Source organism: Rutidosis leptorrhynchoides, chromosome 2, assembly GCF_046630445.1.
Source record: "Rutidosis leptorrhynchoides isolate AG116_Rl617_1_P2 chromosome 2, CSIRO_AGI_Rlap_v1, whole genome shotgun sequence".
Classification (NCBI taxonomy): domain Eukaryota; kingdom Viridiplantae; phylum Streptophyta; class Magnoliopsida; order Asterales; family Asteraceae; genus Rutidosis; species Rutidosis leptorrhynchoides.
The window spans coordinates 262,948,428-262,971,630 of record NC_092334.1 but is presented as its reverse complement, the minus strand read 5'-3'; the positions used below and the strand labels follow the sequence as shown (position 1 = coordinate 262,971,630).

At 37.4% G+C, this 23,203-nt stretch overlaps 1 protein-coding gene and 1 pseudogene across 1 annotated transcript; both read right to left on the bottom strand.

The window, feature by feature from the left end:
• Nucleotides 1–1,183: 1,183 nt before the first annotated feature.
• On the bottom strand, nucleotides 1,184–12,540 carry LOC139891771 (subtilisin-like protease; annotated as a pseudogene).
• A 1,448-nt stretch (nucleotides 12,541–13,988) lies between these two features.
• Nucleotides 13,989–16,223, bottom strand: LOC139891770 (subtilisin-like protease). Its single transcript, XM_071874755.1, has one exon. The coding sequence runs from the start codon at nucleotides 16,221–16,223 to the stop codon at nucleotides 13,989–13,991; it is 2,235 nt and encodes a 744-aa protein (XP_071730856.1).
• Nucleotides 16,224–23,203: the final 6,980 nt, after the last annotated feature.

Genomic DNA, 23,203 nt, shown 5'->3' with positions numbered 1-23,203 from the left:
AACTACATAAAGCTCTTAAAATTAATTTGTTACTCGTGTAATTAGAGTTGCTAACGGATTTTTTTTTAATCAAGTAGGAGTTTGATTTATATATAATATCCACTATTTTTCCTTGGTTTCAACTCTACCAATAGATTTTATTGATATATATCGTTGTTTAATTTCATTTATCACATGCGAATGTTGAAGTATATTTAGTGATTGATATATTTTATTGAGCTGTGAACCATATTGAATAAGCTTTGTAAATCCTATCTTTTGTAATATGATAATGTCATTTTTTTTTGCTCGGGAAAACAACGCAAATCCTCCGGTGGTGTTATCCATCATTATCATTTTGAATACTACATTTTAATGTTTATAATAAATAATCATTGTCGTTCAAAGGAGAAGAATATATGTTAATGCGTATTATTGACGTTGTGGAGAAGATAGATATTTAGCCATATACTAAACAATCGATCGTGTAAACGATTATTCTAAATAGACCTAAAAAGAAATTAAATTAAATAGATATAAATATTATTTTAATATGAAAATAAATACTACTCCTAATTAATTAAGATTGGAAATAATTACTCAAAAATAAACCAGGGAAGTTGCTATACGTGGAGCCACATCGGATGTCATCTAATTGTGTGAAATATTTTGTGTAAGAAAATTGTGTGTGTGTGTAGCAATTCTCAAAACTCAATCCTCCACCTTCCATAAATAACTGTCAAAGTGTAGACACTTCTTGCCTTATTTTGAACCAACTAGCCCTCTTATAAATAGGAGGTAGATCAAAGATAAAGAATAACTTTTAAAATGAATAAACACAATCAATGTTGAGAGGTGATCTTAACACATCACTTTTTGATCCATGTATACCTAAATATCTATTTTACCCTTAATTATATTTATAATAATAATATAAGTTCAACTCCCTAGATTAATGTAGGGGAATAATTGTAAGTTTATGAGACAAAAGTGTACATAGATCAAAAAATGATGCGTGAGGATCAACTCCGAATATGTATTCATCAATTCAATTGTTAATTAGCAATAGGTATCATAGCAAAATTAAGGCAATCACTTTTGCAGATACGAATCCATCCGACACAAAACACAAGTTTTATTAATGATGAACAACTAAAAAGCATGTGAAGTTTGTAGTACCACTTTGATCATGTACTCTCCTGTTTCACACATACTTGACAGAGTACGGAGTTCGAACTGTGTATTTACCGAAACCCCATGTAATGAATCCTTCTGCGTACGGAGTTTTCACCGCAGTCTTATTATCATCCCGTGAGAGGTACACATCATATGACAACATTTGACCCAATTTAGTGAACTCAAGCACCTGCAGACCAACACCTAAATATAAACCAGGTGGCATAGAATACGCTTTTATGGTGTAATTCGATTTAGCTATTCCAACATTAGTCACTGTCCTTGTTAGAACTTTTTGTTCACCAGCTCTTAAACTAACAGCAATAGAAGGATAGTTTAGTTGTGCTTCCTCTATAGATTCCGTGCACGTTACATTTTTCTGCACAATGATTCCAACTTGTTTGGTTGAATATCCTAAACCACACAAATAAAGTATGTAATCATCAGGTTGGATATCAACAAATCAACCCTGGATCACTCGCTTTCGATGGGTTCACATGTCCAGAACCTAAAGCAAATATATCCGCAGGTAGATCTGTTTCATTCTCAATGGGTCGCCCATTTAGGTTTAGCTGATCCGCGGTGGTCATGATTGCTGACTTAATAGCTGCCGGAGACCAATCAGGATGTTCGCTTTTTATCAGCGCCGATATGCCTGCAAGATGAGGGCATGCCATTGAAGTACCGGAAATCATGTTAGATGTTGCTTTTGTTTTTGTTTTGTTATCAACCGACATGGGCCAAGCTGCAAGAACGTTAACTCCGGGACCAATGACATCTGGCTTAACAATTCCCGGGCTTGCCCTGCTTGGTCCTCGAGACGAGAAATACGTCACCTCGGGAGCACTTTTAACGCCAATTTTAGTTCCCCGAAATAAGATGGTAGCAACAGGTGTTGAACTAGAATTGATATATTTCTTGATTGTTTCACCGTCTTTGTATCCAAGGTGTGATGCGGGAAGAACATGAGGTTCTGCGAATGTACTAGACCCTTCTATCAATTGGTTTGCGACAATCATTGCGGTCCCACCCGCATCTTTTACCGTCTTCCCTTTCTCAAATATCCGTACGCCTTCGTCACACAATACTATTTTGCCTTTGACGTGGATATGGTTTAAAGATCCTGTTGAACACGATGCCACTTCTTGACCACCGTTCAATCCCGGGTAAACAAGTTGCAAAAGTTCTTGTGAAAAATCTTTCTGTTGAATTAAAGATTGACCGTCGAGTAAGACCTTGTTTCCAAGATAAACGGTAGCTCTTATATCTCTATCCATGGTGCAAGCACCAACAGTAAGAATCCAAGGTGCTTCATTTGATAACGATGAATTAAACGGTCCAGTGTTACCAGCTGCACAACTTACGAAGATTCCTCGTTGAATAGCACTATACGCACCTATCGCTATACCATCCTCGTAAAACTGTAACATCCCATTTTTCCCGTACGTATTGAAAGGTACATACTTAATCATTTGTACGTTTATAACTCGTTAGCTTATGTGTAAATGTATGAATATATGTATAGATATATATAAATGTATACTTGATAATGTGTGCACATGCAAGTCTATATGTGGGTTTTGTTAGCGTTAAGTCTTGTGAGACTATTGTTGAAGGCTAGGTGAAAATAGGAAGCGGGTTTGGAATGTACAAATTAAATTAAGTCGAAACTTGTTTAAGATGGTCGAACTGTTCAGATGCAGCCTTAGGCCGCGCCGCGACAAATGGGTCCGCGCCGCGGCATTGCAAGCAAACCAGGATCAGAAAGTGAGTTAAGGAGGGTTGATTTTCCCATTGTATGTCGCGCCGCGACGAATTAGGCCGCGCCGCGGCGGTACTGCTGGACAGGATCCGGACTTAGCTCATTATAAGTGATTTTAAGGGGTAATTTGGTAATTTGGCCTATAGATCAGATTGGAGCATTAAATCTCATCCACTTGTTCATTTAATTGAATTTCTTTTCCGTTTTCTTTCTATTTTCTCTCCCAAAACTTAAAACCCAATTGAATTAAAAGTGAGATTTGAGAGTGAAGGATTGAGGGTTGATCTTTGGAACAAGAATTAAAGTTGTTCCTCTTGTCTCTAGCTACCCATTGATAGTCTCGGTAAGTTCTAACTCTAAGTTTTAAGTTTTAATTGGTTAATGGCTAGGGTTTTGGTTACTAGAGACTTGTATGACCCATTTGGGGTTAAAATGGGTGAACTTGGGTTATGTGGGTGAAAGGAAATCTTAAATAACTATAACCTAGGGTTTGGCCTTATGATTTAAGATTTGTAAGTATTAATGGTGTTGTTAAGCTTTAAAACACTTGTTTAATGTTGAAAGAGTGTTAAAATGGGTCAAAAGGGGTAATGTTGACCTAGTTTGGGTAAAATGGGTATGAATTTCCCTAAGTTGCGATTAATTAATGTTAGTAGACTTAAATCACTAGCTTTAGTAATTTAATATGAGTCTTGGCCATTTATGGGTGGTTTTGAGGTAGGTGAGCTATTTAATGCAAATGGGTCATTAAATGCTCAAGTGATATGTGGTGTGGTAAGTTCCACTAGTTGTGTAATTAAATGTGTACTTATGTATTGGGTACGTTTCCTTGAAGTTTTGGAAGTGCATAATCATCACCGAAGTGTTAAGGTGAGTGGAATAATTATATGCGTGCATATATGATGTATTTATTTGTGTAGTTGAGTTGTGAAGTGTCGACGTGTTAAGACACCACTCCTCACGTGGCGAGTGAAGTGTCGATGTGTTAAGACACCACTCGGGAGTGAAGTATCGATGTGTTAAGATGCCACTCCGAGAGATGTAACGAGTGAAGTGTCGATGTGCTAAGACACCACTCGGGGTGAAGTGTCGAAGTGTTAAGGCACCACCCGGGGTGAAGTATCGATGTGTTTAGATGCCATCCGTGGGGTTAGTGTGCGAAGTGTTAAGTGCAGTAATGGTTGTTATGAACTCCGATGGTCTTTAAACACCGTTCCTTCGTTCGTTTGGTTAACCAAGGTTGTATATGTGTGGATTGTAGCATATTATATTGTTTAAACTATATGCTATTGTTATGCTAGCTCGTATGGTGGAAGGTTTAGTGTTATACTTGTGATGGTATGATTACTTATAATGCTAGCATGTATGCGGTAAATGCGTAAGTGATTGCAAGTAAGTAGGTTGTATATGTAAACGTATAATTGTTGCACTCACTAAGCATTAGCTTACCCCTCTCGTTGTTTATCTTTTTAGATACAGGTGTGGACAAGGGCAAGGGGGTTGTTGGGCACTAGGTGTCCCTTGATGATGTTATGTTGGAGCTTTTGGAAGTTGGCTTAGCGTTTTGGGTAGTTTAGTCCCAAACCATGCTCGATGTGTTGTTTGGTTTAAAACTATCATTTTTGTATTGGTCAAACTTGTATCACATTCGTTAATGGCCTTTGTGCCTTTTGTAAACACTAAACTTGTTGTATGTTTTAACGAAACGTGTGGAATGGTTTACATATTTAATTGGCGCGTAAATGTGTATTATTTTAAAAAAAAAAATTATCGTATGGAATACGGGTTGGGTTGTTTCAAATGGTATCAGAGCATGGTCTAAGGGATTTAGGCGACTTGAGATAGGTGTCTAGACTTGGACTTTATTGTGCATGCGCTTTTATGCGGGACTTGTAGGACTTTGGGTCTAATCGGGAATTATTAGTGCTTTGGTCATGTGAACTAACCTCGTGCTAATTGATTTGTGTTGTGTTTAGCAATCATCAAGCGAGATGGATGTTGTACTAGCAAGTTAATGCGACGTGCTCGCGTAACAATGATTAGCTACCATTGTTACGGGTGCAAATCGTGTCAAACAAGTAATGTACGACGATTGTTGAGTAAGATGGAGTAGTGTGGGGTACGTATATGCATACGTGTTATGTCCTTTTGTTTCGTTCGTTGTTTAATATTTTTTGTTTTATAGAATGAAGATGAGAAACGGACACGACACCGAAAATGGGGGCACTAGTGAGGACGCCGAGTTGACGGCCAAGATTGAGGCCATTCTTAAAAGTCAAAAGGCGAAGTACCTTGTGGATATCAAGAAGATGTTCCTAGACTCAATTGACGAGCAATTGGTCAAGTAGTCAAAGAACAAGTTAAGGCCGTCCTACATGAAGATAATGTGGGAAGACGTGACTTTTTCTATAAGAATTTCAAGGATGCTCAACTAGCTACTTTTGAGGGCAAAAGAGACCCGTTAAAGAGTGCCAGGTGGATCTCCGATATGGAGGGGCCTTTCGAACTTGTGAATTCCCGATTGATAAAAAGACAAGGTATGGTTGTAGCATGCTAAGAGGTGATGCGAAGCTATGGTGGGATGCAAAAATCCAAGTTTATGGCGAAGAATAATGCATGGATTTTACTTGGGATGAGTTCAAAATGGAGTTCTTCCAAGAGTACCGAACTTCGGTCGATCTTACTAGGCTTAAGGACGAGTTACGTTCCTTGAGGCAAGGGTCGATGGATTTGAATACTCTTAAATCTGTTTACTTGTCGAAAACTCAATTTTGCCCGGAGTATGTCGGGAATGATAAAATGTTGAAGGAAGACTTTTACCGAATCTTGAATGACAATTATCAAGAGAAGATAAGCGTGAATGTGGTGAAGAGTTTTGATGAGTTGTTTGATATGGCCAAAGGTTTCGAGTCGCTCATCTTGAGAAAGAGTGGCTTTACCTTCGGCAAAAAGAAGTTTGAAGCTACTAGTCATTCGAACTTTTCTAACAAGAAGCACAAGAAGGGCTCCGAGAGTGTTGGTAGTGTTAAGAAGGGTGCTTCCGGTGATTTTACTTATGCTTGCTACAATTGTGGGCAAAGGGGGCACATGGCTCGTGAGTGCCCGAAACAATCAACCACAACTAATCTCACTTGTTTTAATTGCGGTAAAGAAGGGCATAAGAGGCCGGAGTGTCCCGACTTGCGGGGTGATCATGTTAAGAGGTTAGAGAAGGCGGCGGGCACGGCTAAGGGGCGGAATTATTTGATGACCAATGATGAGGCCAGGCATTCCAATGAAGTTGTCTCAGGTACTTTCATGGTTAACTCTAATCCGGCAAAGATATTATTTGATAGCGGTGCTAATTTGTCTTTTGTATCGCCTCAATTTGTGTCTAAGCTTAACAAACCGCTAGCTAAGTTAAGTCATCCGGTAGAAGTTGAAATAGCGGATGGTAAGATGGTGCTACGGGTTGATGTGTGTAAAGATTGTAATGTTGTGTTTGGTACCGAAACGTTTAAAATCGATCTCATTCCGATGACTTTGGGTGAGTTTGATATTGTTGTTGGCATGGATTGGCTCGATCGTTATAGAGCCGATATTGCATGCCATGATCAGTTCATTCGTGTGAGAACCCCAAGTGGGGGAGAGTTGATTATTCATGGTGATAAACGAAGCAGACTCGTACCATTATGCACTTATGCACGGGCACGACGTTTTCTCAAGAGTGGTGGTGTATGTTATCTCGCTCAAGTAGTTGATACTCGTGATGAGCCACCACCCATTCGTAAAATTCTGGTGGTTAATGAGTTTGAAGACGTTTTTCTGGATGAGTTACCGGGTGTTCCGGCGAAAAGACAAGTAGAATTTCGCATTGAGTTGGTTCCGGGAGCTACTCCCATTGCTAAAACTCCTTATCGTTTAGCGCTGACGGAAATGCAAGAGTTATTAAATCAAACTCAAGAGTTGCTTGAGAAGGGTTTCATTCGACCGAGCTCCTGACCATGGGGTGCTCCGGTTTTGTTTGTGAAAAAGAAAGATGGAAGTATGCGGATGTGCATCGATTATAGGGAGTTGAATAAAGTGACGATCAAGAATCGTTATCCATTGCCTCGGATTGACGATTTATTTGACCAACTCCAAGGTTCAACGTATTTTTCTAAGATTGAATTACGGTCCGGCTATCATCAAGTGCGGGTCCATGAGGAAGACATAAAGAAAATGGCTTTTCGAACGCGTTATGGGCATTATGAGTTTGTAGTTATGCCTTTTGGTCTTACGAATGCACCGGCAGCATTCATGGATCTTATGAACCGAGTGTGCCAACCTATGTTGGACAAGTCGGTAATTGTGTTCATCAACGACATACTTGTTTATTCTAAGAGTATGAAGGAACATGAGCACCATTTGCGTGAAGTGTTGAAGACATTGCGGAAGGAGAAGTTGTATGCAAAATTCTCCAAATGTGAATTTTGGCTAAGGGAAGTTCAATTCCTTGGCCATATTGTGAATCGAGAAGGAATTCATGTAGACTCGGGGAAGATAGAAACGGTGAAGAGTTGGGGACAACCGACTACGCCTACAGAAATCCGAAGCTTTCTCGGATTGGCCGGTTATTATCGTCGGTTCATCCAAGACTTTTCTAAGATTGCTTCTCCTTTGACTAACTTGACGAGGAAGAACGTAAGGTTCAATTGGGAGGACGAGCAAGAAATCGTTTTTCAATTGTTAAAAGAGAAATTGTGTCAAGCTCCAGTGTTAGTGTTGCCGGAAGCGGTAAAAGACATGACGGTTTATTGTGATGCTTCTTTAACTGGCCTCAGGTGTGTTTTGATGCAAAGAGGTAAAGTCATCGCTTACGCCTCTCGACAATTAAAGGAACACGAAAAGAGATACCCGACTCACGATCTTGAATTGGCGGCGGTGGTTCATGCGTTGAAAATTTGGCGCCACTACTAGTATGGTGTCAAGTGTACGATTTATTCGGACCATAAGAGTTTGAAACATCTCTTTACTCAACGAGATTTGAATTATCGTCAACATAGGTGGATGGATGTGGTAAAGGATTATGATTGTGAGATACTTTACCATCCGAGAAAGGCGAACGTGGTCGCGGATGCGTTGAGTCGAAAGAGTCAACATCCGGCGATACGAGTAGGATCGTTACGCATGATTATTACTAACGATTTCCTTGTAAAGCTTGGTGAGATTCAAATAGAAGCGTATGTTCACAACAAGCATGAAGAGCGGATTGTGGGGCAAACGGAGTTCATTACTATGGGCTCGCGTGGTTTGTTGTCGTTTCAAGGAAGAGTGTGGGTACCTAAGATGGGTGGTAACCGACAAGTGCTACTAGATGAAGCACATAAGTCAAAGTATTCCATTCATCCGGGTGCAACAAAGATGTACTATGACTTGAAGAAAGATTATTGGTGGCCCGGTATGAAACGTGATGTGGTTAAGTATGTTGAACAATGCGTCACGTGTTTGCAAGTTAAAGCCGTACGATAAGTTACAACCCTTGGAAGTCCCGAAATGGAAATGAGATCACATTACCATGGACTTCATTACTAAGTTACCGAAGACGGTGAGAACCCAATATGATACGATTTGGGTGATAGTTGATCGATTGACGAAAGGTGCTTTGTTTCTTCCCATTCGGGAAACGATATTATCGGAGACTTTATACAAGTTGTTTATCAAGGAGGTGATATCGAGACATGGGGTTCCTATATCTATTGTTTCGGATCGAGATACTCGTTTTACGTCCCGGTTTTGGAACAAGTTTCATGAAGATATGGGTACTCAATTGAAAATGAGCACGGCGTATCATCCTCAAACGGACGGTCAAACCGAGCGTACGAACCAAACGTTGGAGGATATGTTAAGGGCGTGTATTATTGATTTTGGTGGAAGTTGGGATGACCACTTGCCATTGGTGGAATTCTCGTACAATAATAGTCACCACACTAGTATTGGAATGCCACCGTATGAGATGCTTTACGGGCGTAGGTGTCGAACTCCCATTTTGTTGGGGAGAAGTGGGTCAAAGAGAGATCGGGAGTTCTGATTTGGTCTTGGAGATGAATAGTAAGATTGAAATGATTCGGCTTGACTTAAAGCGGCACAAGATAGACAAAAGTCTTATGCCGATAAAGGTAGGAGAATGATTGAGTTTCAAGAAGGCGACATGGTGATGCTTAAGGTTTCTCCATGGAAGGGTGTTATTCGGTTTCGAAAGCGAGGAAAGTTAGCTCTTCGGTTTATTGGTCCTTTCAAGGTTTTGGCACGTGTTGGTGAGGTTGCTTATCGACTAGAGTTACCCGAAGAACTTTCGGGAATTCATAACACATTTCATGTTTCCCATCTTCGTAAGTGTCTTGCGGATGACTCGACTTGGGTGCCTTTAGATGAGATTACGTTGAATAACAAGCTAGAGTATGCGGAAGGACCGGTTGCAATCCTTGATGAGAAGGTTAAGATGTTGCGAAACAAGAAAATTAGAACTTTCAAGGTGCAATGGCGACATCGAAAGGGTTCCGACATTACATGGGAATCCGAAGAGTTTGTCTTGGTCTATCTTCCGGCTTGTCATGCGGCTTGGATCACGAGGACGCGCTCCGATTCAAGTGGGGGAGAGTTGTAACATCCCGTTTTTCCCGTACGTATTGAAAGGTACATACTTAATCATTTGTACGTTTATAACTCATTAGCTTATGTGTAAATGTATGAATATATGTATAGATATATATAAATGTATACTTGATAATGTGTGCATATGCAAGTCTATATGTGGGTTTTGTTAGCGTTAAGTCTTGTGAGACTATTGTTGAAGGCTAGGTGAAAATAGGAAGCGGGTTTGGAATGTACAAATTAAATTAAGTCAAAACTTGTTTAAGATGGTCGAACTGTTCAGATGCAGCCTTAGGCCGCGCCGCGACAAATGGGTCCGCGCCGCGGCATTGCAAGCAAACCAGTATCAGAAAGTGAGTTAAGGAGGGTTGATTTTCCCAATGTATGTCGCGCCGCGACGAATTAGGCCGCGCCGCGGCGGTACTGCTGGACAGGATCCGGACTTAGCTCATTATAAGTGATTTTAAGGGGAAATTTGGTAATTTGGCGTATAGAAAAGATTGGAGCATTAAATCTCATCCACTTGTTCATTTAATTGAATTTCTTTTCCCTTTTCTTTCTATTTTCTCTCCCAAAACTTAAAACCCAATTGAATTAAAAGTGAGATTTGAGAGTGAATGATTTAGGGTTGATCTTTGGAGCAAGAATTAAAGTTGTTCCTCTTGTCTCTAGCTACCCGTTGATAGTCTCGGTAAGTTCTAACTCTAAGTTTTGAGTTTTAATTGGTTAATGGCTAGGGTTTTGGTTACTAGAGACTTGTATGACCCATTTGGGGTTAAAATGGGTTAACTTGGGTTATGTGGGTGAAAGGAAATCTTAAATAACTATAACCTAGGGTTTGGCCTTATGATTTAAGATTTGTAAGTATTAATGGTGTTGTTAAGCTTTAAAACACTTGTTTAATGTTGAAAGAGTGTTAAAATGGGTCAAAAGGGGTAATGTTGACCTAGTTTGGGTAAAATGGGTATGAATTTCCCTAAGTTGCGATTAATTAATGTTAGTAGACTTAAATCACTAGCTTTAGTGATTTAATATGAGTCTTGGCCATTTATGGGCGGTTTTGAGGTAGGTGAGCTATTTAATGCAAATGGGTCATTAAATGCTCAAGTGATATGTGGTGTGGTAAGTTCCACTAGTTGTGTAATTAAATGTGTACTTATGTATTAGGTACGTTGCCTTGAAGTTTTGGAAGTGCATAATCATTACCGAAGTGTTAAGGTGAGTGGAATAATTATATGCATGCATATATGATGTATTTATTTGTGTAGTTGAGTTGTGAAGTGTCGACGTGTTAAGACACCACTCCTCACTCGGCGAGTGAAGTGTCGATGTGTTAAGACACCGCTCGGGAGTGAAGTATCGATGTGTTAAGATGCCACTCCGAGAGATGTAACGAGTGAAGTGTCGATGTGCTAAGACACCACTCGGGGTAAAGTGTCGAAGTGTTAAGGCACCACCCGGGGTGAAGTATCGACGTGTTAAGATGCCACCCGTGGGGTTAGTGTACGAAGTGTTAAGTGCACTAATGGTTGTTATGAACTCCGACGGTCTTTAAACACTGTTCCCTCATTCGTTTGGTTAACCAAGGTTGTGTGTGTGTGGATTGTAGCATATTATATTGTTTAAACTATATGCTATTGTTATGCTAGCTCGTATGGTGGAAGGTTTAGTGTTATACTTGTGATGGTATGATTACTTATAATGCTAGCATGTATGCGGTAAATGCGTAAGTGATTGCAAGTAAGTAGGTTGTATATTTAAACATATAATTGTTGCACTCACTAAGCATTAGCTTACCCCTCTCGTTGTTTATCTTTTTAGATGCAGGTGTGGACAAGGGCAAGGGGGTTGTTGGGCACTAGGTGTCCCTTGATGATGTTATGTTGGAGCTTTTGGAAGTTGGCCTAGCGTTTTGGGTAGTTTAGTTCCAAACCATGCTCGATGTGTTGTTTGGTTTAAAACTATCATTTTTGTATTGGTCAAACTTGTATCACATTTGTTAATGGCCTTTGTGCCTTTTGTAAACACTAAACTTGTTGTATGTTTTAACGAAACGTGTGGAATGGTTTACACATTTAATTGGCGCGTAAATGTGTATTATTTTTTAAAAAAAAAAAAATTTATCGTATGGAATACGGGTTGGGTTGTTTCAAAAACGGAGTTGGACCTCCACCTAAAGAAAGCGATAAAACATCTACTCCATCTTCGATAGCTGCATCCATACCAGCTAAGATGGCACTCTCGGAACAAAATACAACATTGCATACTTTATACAAAGCCAAATGGGCATGTGGGGCCATCCCAGCAGCAGTACCTCTGGCTTGTCCAAATACATTGGCACCACGGACAAAATTACCACCAGCTGTACTAGACGTGTGGGTCCCATGTCCCGCGTCATCAATCGGTGAGCCAGGTTTACTACTAGTAAAATCTCTGGCACCGATTAATTTATTGTTACATCCGGAAATTAATTCACATTTGCCTTTCCATTTTGGTGGTGGATGAGGGACACCTGCATCATCAAAAGAAGGATGGCCCGGTGTTATTCCGGTGTCAAGGAGTCCGATTATGATACCCTTTCCGTAGTTTGATCCTTTCCATAATCCTGTATTTTGTTGCAACCCCAAGAATTTTGGTGTGTGTGTTGTGTGAAACTTGTACATCCCTTCGGGTCTTGCAGATACGAATCCGTTCATATTTTCCATGGATTTAAGTTGATCTGCGGATAATTTGGCTGAAAATCCGGTAAACACGTTGTGATATGCATGAATCATAATTGGTTTCACAGTTAAGTCTGTGCTGCTGCTTTCAATCAAAAAGGAGTTGTACCAATTTAGACGGTCTTCTGGTGTAGGGAACTCTATACCATTGGGAGACTTTAAGTTGACAATGTAAGTTTTTGCACGGTTTTCATTAGCATAAGTGATGGTAAATATGTTGGTTAACGTAAGAACCAACAACGTAATATAATAAACTAATTCTGGTAAAAGATTATATTTCTTTCTCTCCATGGCCGGTAATGGAAGAAATGGTGGTAATAACTAGTATTCCTGAGATGTTCAAAGAACATATATAGAGAATAAGTCATTGTATGTACTCAAAGATATTGATTTTATCATTCATTTTGGATTCTAGGAAAGTAATTGAGCTGATTTTATTTTCTTTATAAAGAGGAAATATTCGTTACAAAGAGCCGGAGGGGAACCGGTTACTTCTAAGCAGGAGCATTGTTTAAATTCATTAATTTGCTATCTATCACCTTGAGCGGAATCATTGTTGGAATTATTTGTATATTGTAATTTGATATTCACGAATGTTTAATTATAATATTTGTCAACAGACAATAAAAGCAGATGGTGGGCTCCACCTGGTGCTTATGCATTTACGAGCCCTCGTGAAGCAGTATCGATCCTTGCTAGTATGTCACTCAGCTCCCTCGGCAGCCTGATCCAAAACACACTTTGCTAATTGCTAAATGCTTATATTTTATGTTGCTCTGACTGTTGTATTTGCAGCACCACCACCAAAGTTCTCTGTCACAATTTTGTCAAGTTGGAAAGCGTTTTTGGCTTAGTAAATACTACTTTGTAACAAAAAAAATTCAAGACTATGTAGAAGAAGTCAAGAGCTATGGTTTTTGGTACTAAATAATTGTCAATCAAGATTAAATGCATGAAGTACTTATTTAGATATATAGTGAAATAAATATGGTAAAACCCAAGTATTATTAGTAATGAACCAATGCAATTTAAAGGAAAAAAACTGATAACGCTTAGAGGACATTTTGGTTGTTATATGACTCAAGAGCCCTTTGTTCCTCATCATCAGACTCGATTCTTCTAATCACGTCTTCAGTCATGATTTCTGACCATCTGATGTGTGATGTTCTGTGTCAGAGAGTCTGTGTGTCAGAGCCTGAAGTCTTTCAGACGATACCTTTTAGACTCTCTTTATGGGACTGACTCTTTCAGACTCAAATTAGTCTGACTCATCAGATTCATAAGATGAGTTCGATCATTGTATTTCCCAACATGTAACTCAATAATTACATATCAAACTTTTTTTGGATTGAAAAGACATGCGCTAGGTGGCCAACGGGCCAAGGGTACCATTCTACCACAAGTTTAGACCTGTACAAGACTACATATGGGATTCATTTGTTTATAGCACTCTCATTTTCCAGTTATTACACACTCTTTAAAGTACAGAGTTGAGACCATGTACAAGTCAAGAGGTGTGGTTTTATTACTAGCTTGATAAGATAGCCAGAAAATCAAAATAAATAGTATGTAGTTGCACTTAGAATCATATTATCACTAAAAAAAGTCGTACGAGTGTTATTATTGATAAACAACAATATTCTCTGTCGAAGAAAACAAGGCACATATGGCAAGAGTAATAGAATTTAGAGGAAAAATATAGAAGGATGTCAAATTGCACTTGGGTTGAGTTGTCCCGCTCACACAAACTTGACAGAAAATGGGGTTCTGACTGAGTATTTACCAGAACTCCAAGTCACCGAGCCTTCGGCATACGGACTTTTCACCTCAGACTTAACATCCCGAGTGAAAATCATTTCATACGTCAACTTTTGGTTCACTTCACTGAATTTAAGCTCCCCGGGACCAACTCCTAAAACAATACCTGATGGTACAGAAACTTCTTTTAACGTGTAAGTTGAATTGCCTATACCTACATTCGTCACTGTCCTTGTAAATTTCTTTTCATCGTTAGCTCCTAAAGTTACAGCGAAAGAAGGATAGTTAAGTTGTGCTTCCGGAATAACCTGTGAGCACGTAACTCTCTTTTGCACGATAAGTCCCACTTGTTTACTTGTATATCCTAAACCACACAAATAAGGTATGTAATCATCCGGTTGAATATCAAAAATCAGCCCTGGATCGCTCGCTTTCGACGGGTTAACATGTCCAGAGCCTTTTGCAAATATATTCGCGGGGAGATCTTGTTCATCCTCGATTGGATCTCCTTTCAAATTTAACTGATCTGCGGTCGTCATGATTGCAGACTTAATGGCTGCAGGAGACCAATCAGGATGTTCGTTTTTCAACAAAGCTGATATGCCTGCAAGATGAGGACACGACATTGAAGTACCAGAAATCATGTTAAATGTTGCTTTTGTTAGTGTCGAGTTTTCAACAGATACAGGCCAAGCTGCTAGAATGCTAACTCCAGGACCGATGATGTCAGGTTTAACGATTCCCGGACTTGCAACACTAGGTCCTCTGGATGAGAAAGACGCCATCTCGGGAGCTGAATCGACACCAATAATAGTTCCTCGAAATATGATTGTAGCCGAAGGGGTCGAAGTTGAATTGATATATTCCTTGATTAACAGACCAGATTTATAACCAACATGCGACGCAGGAAGAACATGTGGATCAGCTTCGGTACTTGATCCGTCGGTAAATTCGTTTGCGAGAATCATTGCAGCTCCACCAGCATCTTTTACAGCTTGTCCTTTATCAATTCTACCAATGTTGCCTCCTCTATCACATAATACTACTTTCCCTTTTACATCAATACCTTTTAACGATCCTTCCGCGCAAAAAGCTGCTTGTTGACCACCGGTCAACCCTGGGTACACAAGAGGTAAAAGTTTTTCAGGAAAATCTTTAGGTTGGAATAGCGATTCTCCATCTAACAATTCCTTGTTTCCTAGACTTACAGTTGCTCGTATGGTTCTATCAACGGTACTCGCACCAACCGTAAGAATCCACGGGGCTTCATTTGACAACGATGAATTAAACGGCCCTGAATTACCAGCCGAACAGCTTACAAAAATTCCTCTTTGAATAGCACTAAACGCACCAACCGCGATACCATCTTCGTACAACGGAAGCGACGCTCCACCGAGTGATAGTGAAAGCACATCTACACCTTCTTCAATAGCTGCATCCATAGCAGCTAAAATCGCACTATCCGAACAACCAAAATCATCACATACTTTATACATAGCTATGTGAGCAAGTGGTGCCATACCAGCAGCAGTACCTTTCGCGTTTCCAAATACATTCGCACCATCGACAAAATTCCCGCCAGCTGTACTAGCAGTGTGGGTCCCATGCCCCTCGTCATCAAGAGGTGAAACAGGAGAGCTACCGGTAAAATCTCTGGCTCCGATTAATTTATTGTTACATCCGGTAACTTCACATTTACCTTTCCATTTTGCAGGGGGAGGTGGGACCCCTGTATCGTTAAAAGACGGATGTCCAGGTGTGATTCCGGTGTCTAGGAGCCCGATTATAATCCCGCTTCCGTAGTTTGAACCTTTCCATACTCCTAAATTTTGATGCAACCCTAAGAAATTCGGTGTATGTGTCGTGTGCAACTTGTACACCCTTTCAGGTCTTGCAGATACGAATTCATCCATAGTTTCCATTACTTTTACATGATCTGTAGACAATTTAGCTGCAAATCCAGTGAACACGTTGTGGTAAGCATGAACCATGCTCGGTTTCACGTCTAAACCTGCACTGCTCGCCATCAAAACCGAATTGTACCAGCTGTAACGGTCTTCGTTGGTAGCAAACTCTACGCCATTAGGAGAGTTTAAGTTGACAATGTAGGTTTCCAGTTGGTCAGCATTTGCAAAATAGGTGCTAAATATGTTGGTGACAGTGAGTAGTAACAATAAAGAAACTTGTGGTAAAATGTTTGATCTTTTAGTCTCCATGATTTGTAAAGAGTTTGAGTGTATCTATCAAGTGATACTGAAGTATCTATATATAGAACATGAACAGATGTTCATCGTGTAAATTTATGATGTTTAGTCTCTACTTTTGGAGTTTGGGAATATGCTAATAATCAAAATGGACTAATTTTATAATTACATAGTAATAAACGATAAGCATTAAGCAAAATTGTTTGAGTTGTCTACTAAACTGATATCACCAAAGAATAGAAGCTGTATGCTTGCATTGTAATCTCCTATTTAATCATTTTTATATTCCCCTATGCTCCTTCACAGAAAATAAAGTCATGAAGATACAAGTGATCTTAATTCTAAGGGTTTTCACCAAAGGCTAGGCCAGAGGCCTAGCGGTATCGAGGAGCCTCTGACCTTGAGGTCATGGGTTCAAGTCCCATTTAAAACATTTCCGTGTAAAATTATTATTTAGAGTTCGAGAGTTTGCCGCTGTAAAAAAATCTAAGAAGCTCGAATCATTTGACTTTATTCAAGCTCGAATATATAATTTTTTTTTATTTATATTCTTATTAATTACATTATAATTAATCCTATATACTAAAACTGGTCGGAATTTTGGTCGTTTATCAACATCAAAACGATATCACCAGGTTTCAAAAAAAACTCCCCAACTATGTTAACTTCTCAAATCTTTCAGGGTAAAAATCGTAAATTCGTTATTTTATTAAATTAACTTAAGCAAAAACCACCCGAATTTTCAACGGTTCATATCTTCCCGCTCGCCGCGAGTTAAATTTTTCCGACTTTACCGTTCAACAAGAAATAATTTTACGAACATAAGCAACTAGCTATACGCGAAACGGACTGTTTTTATAATACGCTAAATATTTCGGGATATTTTTCACATATACGTACACGTATAATAAACAACCTAAAGTAACCACATCATATCGATGGTTATGTTTCCTTATTTATGTGATTTTTCTGGCGTTAAAAACGCGAAGTCTATTTGGTATACTATGTACTAACCACGTGTTTCCAAACATACCTGTAGCAACGCGTTTTTAAATCTGTAAATACATAATGCTACGTTAAATATGAATACGCAATAAAAAAAGCCCCGCCGCATTGCGCGGGCTGGTATTTTTCTAGTATAATAATAAATAACATATTAATATTAATATTATTATAAAGATAATACACATTAAACAATATATACGAATGAAAGTCCAAGTAACGGGCTTATAGAAGTTCGATATAAAAAGCTTGAGTTCTCGTATAGTTAACAAGCTTCAAAATATATTTTATATTATTATAAAATGATTTTGAACAGTAATTTTTGTTTACTTATATATTTTAATCCCTTACTTTTTATCTATTATTTTAATTATCTCAAATGCGTATAAATGAATTTTAATTTTAAATCTTACTTATAAAAATGTACAATTAATTTTTCTTTTTTAAATGCTATATGTATTAACAAACCACGAATGATACAAACTGAAACTATCTGGGACATTCGCAACACTATACATGAATTGAATGAGACCCAGACAAGAACCTATTTACACATTAACAATCCAACATTCCAATTGTGGATCATAAACACGAAACTTAACAACTATTCTAAATAGCTATTAGGACTAGAGAGCCAAACGAACCAATCCAACTTCTTTCCTCGAATTCGATGAGAGATCCACTCGAACGATCTAACTTGGATTTCGTTAAAAATAGCCGGAACACTCCAACTTTTGTCTTGAAAAATCTTCGTGTTACGACATTTCCAAATAGTATACACACAAACCCATTGAACGGCTTGCCATAATTTTAGACCACTCGATGTTGCCGGGACTTGAATATTGTTCTCCCGACAAAGGTTTGAGAGGCTGAGGTTTGACGAAGGACCAAGGTTCCACCAAGAGAAAATCCGAGCCCAAACATCCGAGGCTAGATTGCATTGTAGAGAGGTGTGATCCACCGTTTCAATGCTATCGTCACAAGTGGGACACCTTACAATATTATAGACATTATTACGAGGCATAAGTATAGCATATTTATGAAATGCCTACCACAGCCTTTCCAGTGCAGCACTGGTGCAAATTCAGCACGCCAGTTGTCACTCATTCCACAACGGACTAAAATGGCTTCATTATTAGCATACAAACGTTGTGTGTAAAGACCTGTCCTAATCCATCTGGACGAATACATTACATTTGGTTACATCGCGAGTTACTTGACCTCTATATGATACATTTTTAATAAGCCTAAAATTTATAGAACTCATTTTCGTATCACCGATTATTTTAAAATTACTTAAGTTTGAATTTAACTTGCTTAATATCAATCGAAACATTAAACGAGTATTACAATCATTTAATATTTATTTTTAATATACTTTATTTATATATAGAGATATATTTTAAATAATAATTATTATAATATCCTATTTTTTTTTTTATTTTTTACTAACAACAACATATAATACTTTATATTATATTTCAAATTATTATTTATATATGCATACACACATATCTATTTACAATTAATTGTTCGTGAATCGTCGAGAGCAATCGAAGGTCAACTGAATATATGAAACAGTTCAAACTTTTTGAGACTCAACCTTACAGACTTTGCTTATCGTGTCAGAAACATATAAAGATTAAGTTTAAATTTGGTCGGAAATTTTCGGGTCATCACATTGTGGAAGTTCCAATTTTCAACAGTTGTTCTTTCATCATCAGACAGTGTGATTGACTTACTTACTCCTATTTTTGTTTTCCTCCATTTCCGAATGTTTGTCCAATTATCCTGAATAATCCTTTCGTTGACAAAAAAGAAGGGTTCTTTCCACCTTTTTAAAGAAGTTTCTTTCGTTCCAGCGAAAGCTTTATTAGCTTTACAGTCAAATGTGTACCAGCATTTACTCACCAATCGAGTTCTAAACAACTTGTGAAAAACATTTATACTTGGAATTTTACCAACAGCGTTACAGTACAATTCAAAAAGCACAATTTTTTGCATCCCAAGTGGATGAATTTGGCTAAGACCAATCCCATAATGAGACAGAAGTCCTTGAAGAAAAATGGAGGGAGGAATACGGAGGTTACCTATAGTAATTTGAATCTTATACAGTGTAATCATCTTTTTAGGAGGTTTATTCGCCCTATCACTAGAAGAAGAAACCATGGAATTCAGCAATCTAAGATTCCTATGATCTATACATAATCTATCTATTTCGGCTTCGGTGATACTTGACAGAATAGTGCTCACATCGCGATTGTCTCTTTGGGAAGAAGTGTTGCTGGATTCGGCCATGGTAGTATGCAAAATAAAAGAAATACAAGCAGAAGAGAAACATGAGTGATAACTGACCTTGCACTTATCAAGTCGCTAAAATGAGTAATTGCAGTTATCTTCAACGCAAATAATCAGTTTTCGAAAAAAGGAAAAAGGAAAGGGGGACAGGCTATTTATAGTCAAGCAAATGGATAATGAAAGGATGAGATTGAGACACGTGTATGGGCCAGATTAATTGGGCAAAAATTTAAATTTCAAAAATAAATCAAAAAGATTTTGGGAGCAGATTCATAATTGGTAATGTGACGTCAGCACAGAAATACAGACGGCTACAGCAGTTTTTGTGTCTTCGAGGAAAAAGGCATCTTTTATTTTTAGTTTAATGACTTTATTTTTTGCAAAAATAAAGACATTAAACTGGGGGGGACTTAATGGTGTATCCTAGGGGATACACGCATAAAAACACCATTTTTATAAAGAAAAATGGATCAAACAACACAAAAGATAACGAAATTTGGCAGTTTTCATTATTTGCCGCCCAACGTTCTGTAGGTCGCCCAGCATCATGCGTAAGCCCTGCAGGCAGCTTCTATGCTTAAGCCCTTATACTAGGCGCGTGAGCAGCCACGTCTGTAGTGACCCGAACTTTTCCATGTTTATATATATTAATTGAGATTGATATTTACATGATTAAATGTTTCCAACATGTTAAGCAATCAAACTTGTTAAGACTTGATTAATTGAAATATGTTTCATATAGACAATTGACCACCCAAGTTGACCGGTGATTCACGAACGTTAAAACTTGTAAAAACTATACGATGACATATATATGGTTATATATATAGTTAACATGTTTTTATTATAAGTATGTATCTCATTAGATATTTTAACAATGAGTTATATACATAAAAATGAGACTATTAATTTAAGAAACTCGAAAACGATATATATAACGATTATCGTTATAACAACGTCTTACTAGGTACATATGAATCATATTAAGATATTGATACACTTGGTTAATTATGTTAAATGATAAGTAAATATATTATTAAGTGTATTAACAATGAAATACATATGTAAAAATAAGACTACTAACTTAATGATTTCGAAACGAGACATATATGTAACGATTATCGTTGTAACGACATTTAACTGTATATACATCATACTGAGATATATTATATATCATAATATCATGATAATATAACAATTTAACATCTCATTTTTTATAATAAACAATGGGTTAACAACATTCAACAAGATCGTTAACCTAAAGGTTTCAAAACAACATTTACATGTAACGACTAACGATGACTTAACGACTCAGTTAAAATGTATATACATGTAGTGTTTTAATATGTATTCATACACTTTTGAAAGACTTCAAGACACTTATCAAAATACTTCTACTTAACAAAAATGCTTACAATTACATCTTCGTTCAGTTTCATCAACAATTCTACTCGTATGCACCCATATTCGTACTCGTACAATACACAGCTTTTAGATGTATGTACTATTGGTATATACACTCCAATGATCAGCTCTTAGCAGCCCATGTGAGTCACCTAACACATGTGGGAACCATCATTTGGCAACTAGCATGAAATATCTCATAAAATTACAAAAATATGAGTAATCATTCATGACTTATTTACATGAAAACAAAATTACATATCCTTTATATCTAATCCATACACCAACGACCAAAAACACCTAAAAACACTTTCATTCTTCAATTTTCTTCATCTAATTGATCTCTCTCAAGTTCTATCTTCAAGTTCTAAGTGTTCTTCATATATTTTACAAGTTCTAGTTACATAAAATCAAGAATACTTTCAAGTTTGCTAGCTCACTTCCAATCTTGTAAGGTGATCATCCAACCTCAAGAAATCTTTGTTTCTTACAGTAGGTTATCATTCTAATACAAGGTAATAATCATATTCAAACTTTGGTTCAATTTTTATAACTATAACAATCTTATTTCAAGTGATGATCTTACTTGAACTTGTTTTCGTGTCATGATTCTGCTTCAAGAACTTCGAGCCATCCAAGGATCCGTTGAAGCTAGATCCATTTTTCTCTTTTCCAGTAGGTTTATCCAAGGAACTTAAGGTAGTAATGATGTTCATAACATCATTCGATTCATACATATAAAGCTATCTTATTCGAAGGTTTAAACTTGTAATCACTAGAACATAGTTTAGTTAATTCTAAACTTGTTCGCAAACAAAAGTTAATCCTTCTAACTTGAATTTTAAAATCAACTAAACACATGTTCTATATCTATATGATATGCTAACTTAATGATTTAAAACCTGGAAACACGAAAAACACCGTAAAACCGGATTTACGCCGTCGTAGTAACACCGCGGGCTGTTTTGGGTTAGTTAATTAAAAACTATGATAAACTTTGATTTAAAAGTTGTTATTCTGAGAAAATGATTTTTATTATGAACATGAAACTATATCCAAAAATTATGGTTAAACTCAAAGTGGAAGTATGTTTTCTAAAATGGTCATTTAGACGTCGTTCTTTCGACTGAAATGACTACCTTTACAAAAACGACTTGTAACTTATTTTTCTGACTATAAACCTATACTTTTTCTGTTTAGATTCATAAAATAGAGTTCAATATGAAACCATAGCAATTTGATTCACTCAAAACGGATTTAAAATGAAGAAGTTATGGGTAAAACAAGATTGGATAATTTTTCTCATTTTAGCTACGTGAAAATTGGTAACAAATCTATTCCAACCATAACTTAATCAACTTGTATTGTATATTATGTAATCTTGAGATACCATAGACACGTATACAATGTTTCGACCTATCATGTCGACACATCTATATATATTTTGGAACAACCATAGACACTCTATATGTGAATGTTGGAGTTAGCTATACAGGGTTGAGGTTGATTCCAAAATATATATAGTTTGAGTTGTGATCAATACTGAGATACGTATACACTGGGTAGTGGATTGATTCAAGATAATATTTATCGATTTATTTCTGTACATCTAACTGTGGACAACTAGTTGTAGGTTACTAACGAGGACAGCTGACTTAATAAACTTAAAACATCAAAATATATTAAAAGTGTTGTAAATATATTTTGAACATACTTTGATATATATGTATATATTGTTATAGGTTCGTGAATCAACCAGTGGCCAAGTCTTACTTCCTGACGAAGTAAAAATCTGTGAAAGTGAGTTATAGTCCCACTTTTAAAATCTAATATTTTTGGGATGAGAATACATGCAGGTTTTATAAATGATTTACAAAATAGACACAAGTACGTGAAACTACATTCTATGGTTGAATTATCGAAATCGAATATGCCCCTTTTTATTAAGTCTGGTAATCTAAGAATTAGGGAACAGACACCCTAATTGACGCGAATCCTAAAGATAGATCTATTGGGCCTAACAAACCCCATCCAAAGTACCGGATGCTTTAGTACTTCGAAATTTATATCATATCCGAAGGGTGTCCCAGAATGATGGGGATATTTTTATATATGCATCTTGTTAATGTCGGTTACCAGGTGTTCACCATATGAATGATTTTTATCTCTATGTATGGGATGTGCATTGAAATATGAAATCTTGTGGTCTATTATTATGATTTGATATATATAGGTTAAACCTATAACTCACCAACATTTTTGTTGACGTTTTAAGCATGTTTGTTCTC

What these genes read in the sequence shown, in the direction of transcription:
- LOC139891770 (XM_071874755.1), bottom strand. Translation starts at nt 16,223, where the DNA reads ATGGAGACTAAAAGATCAAACATTTTACCACAAGTTTCTTTATTGTTA.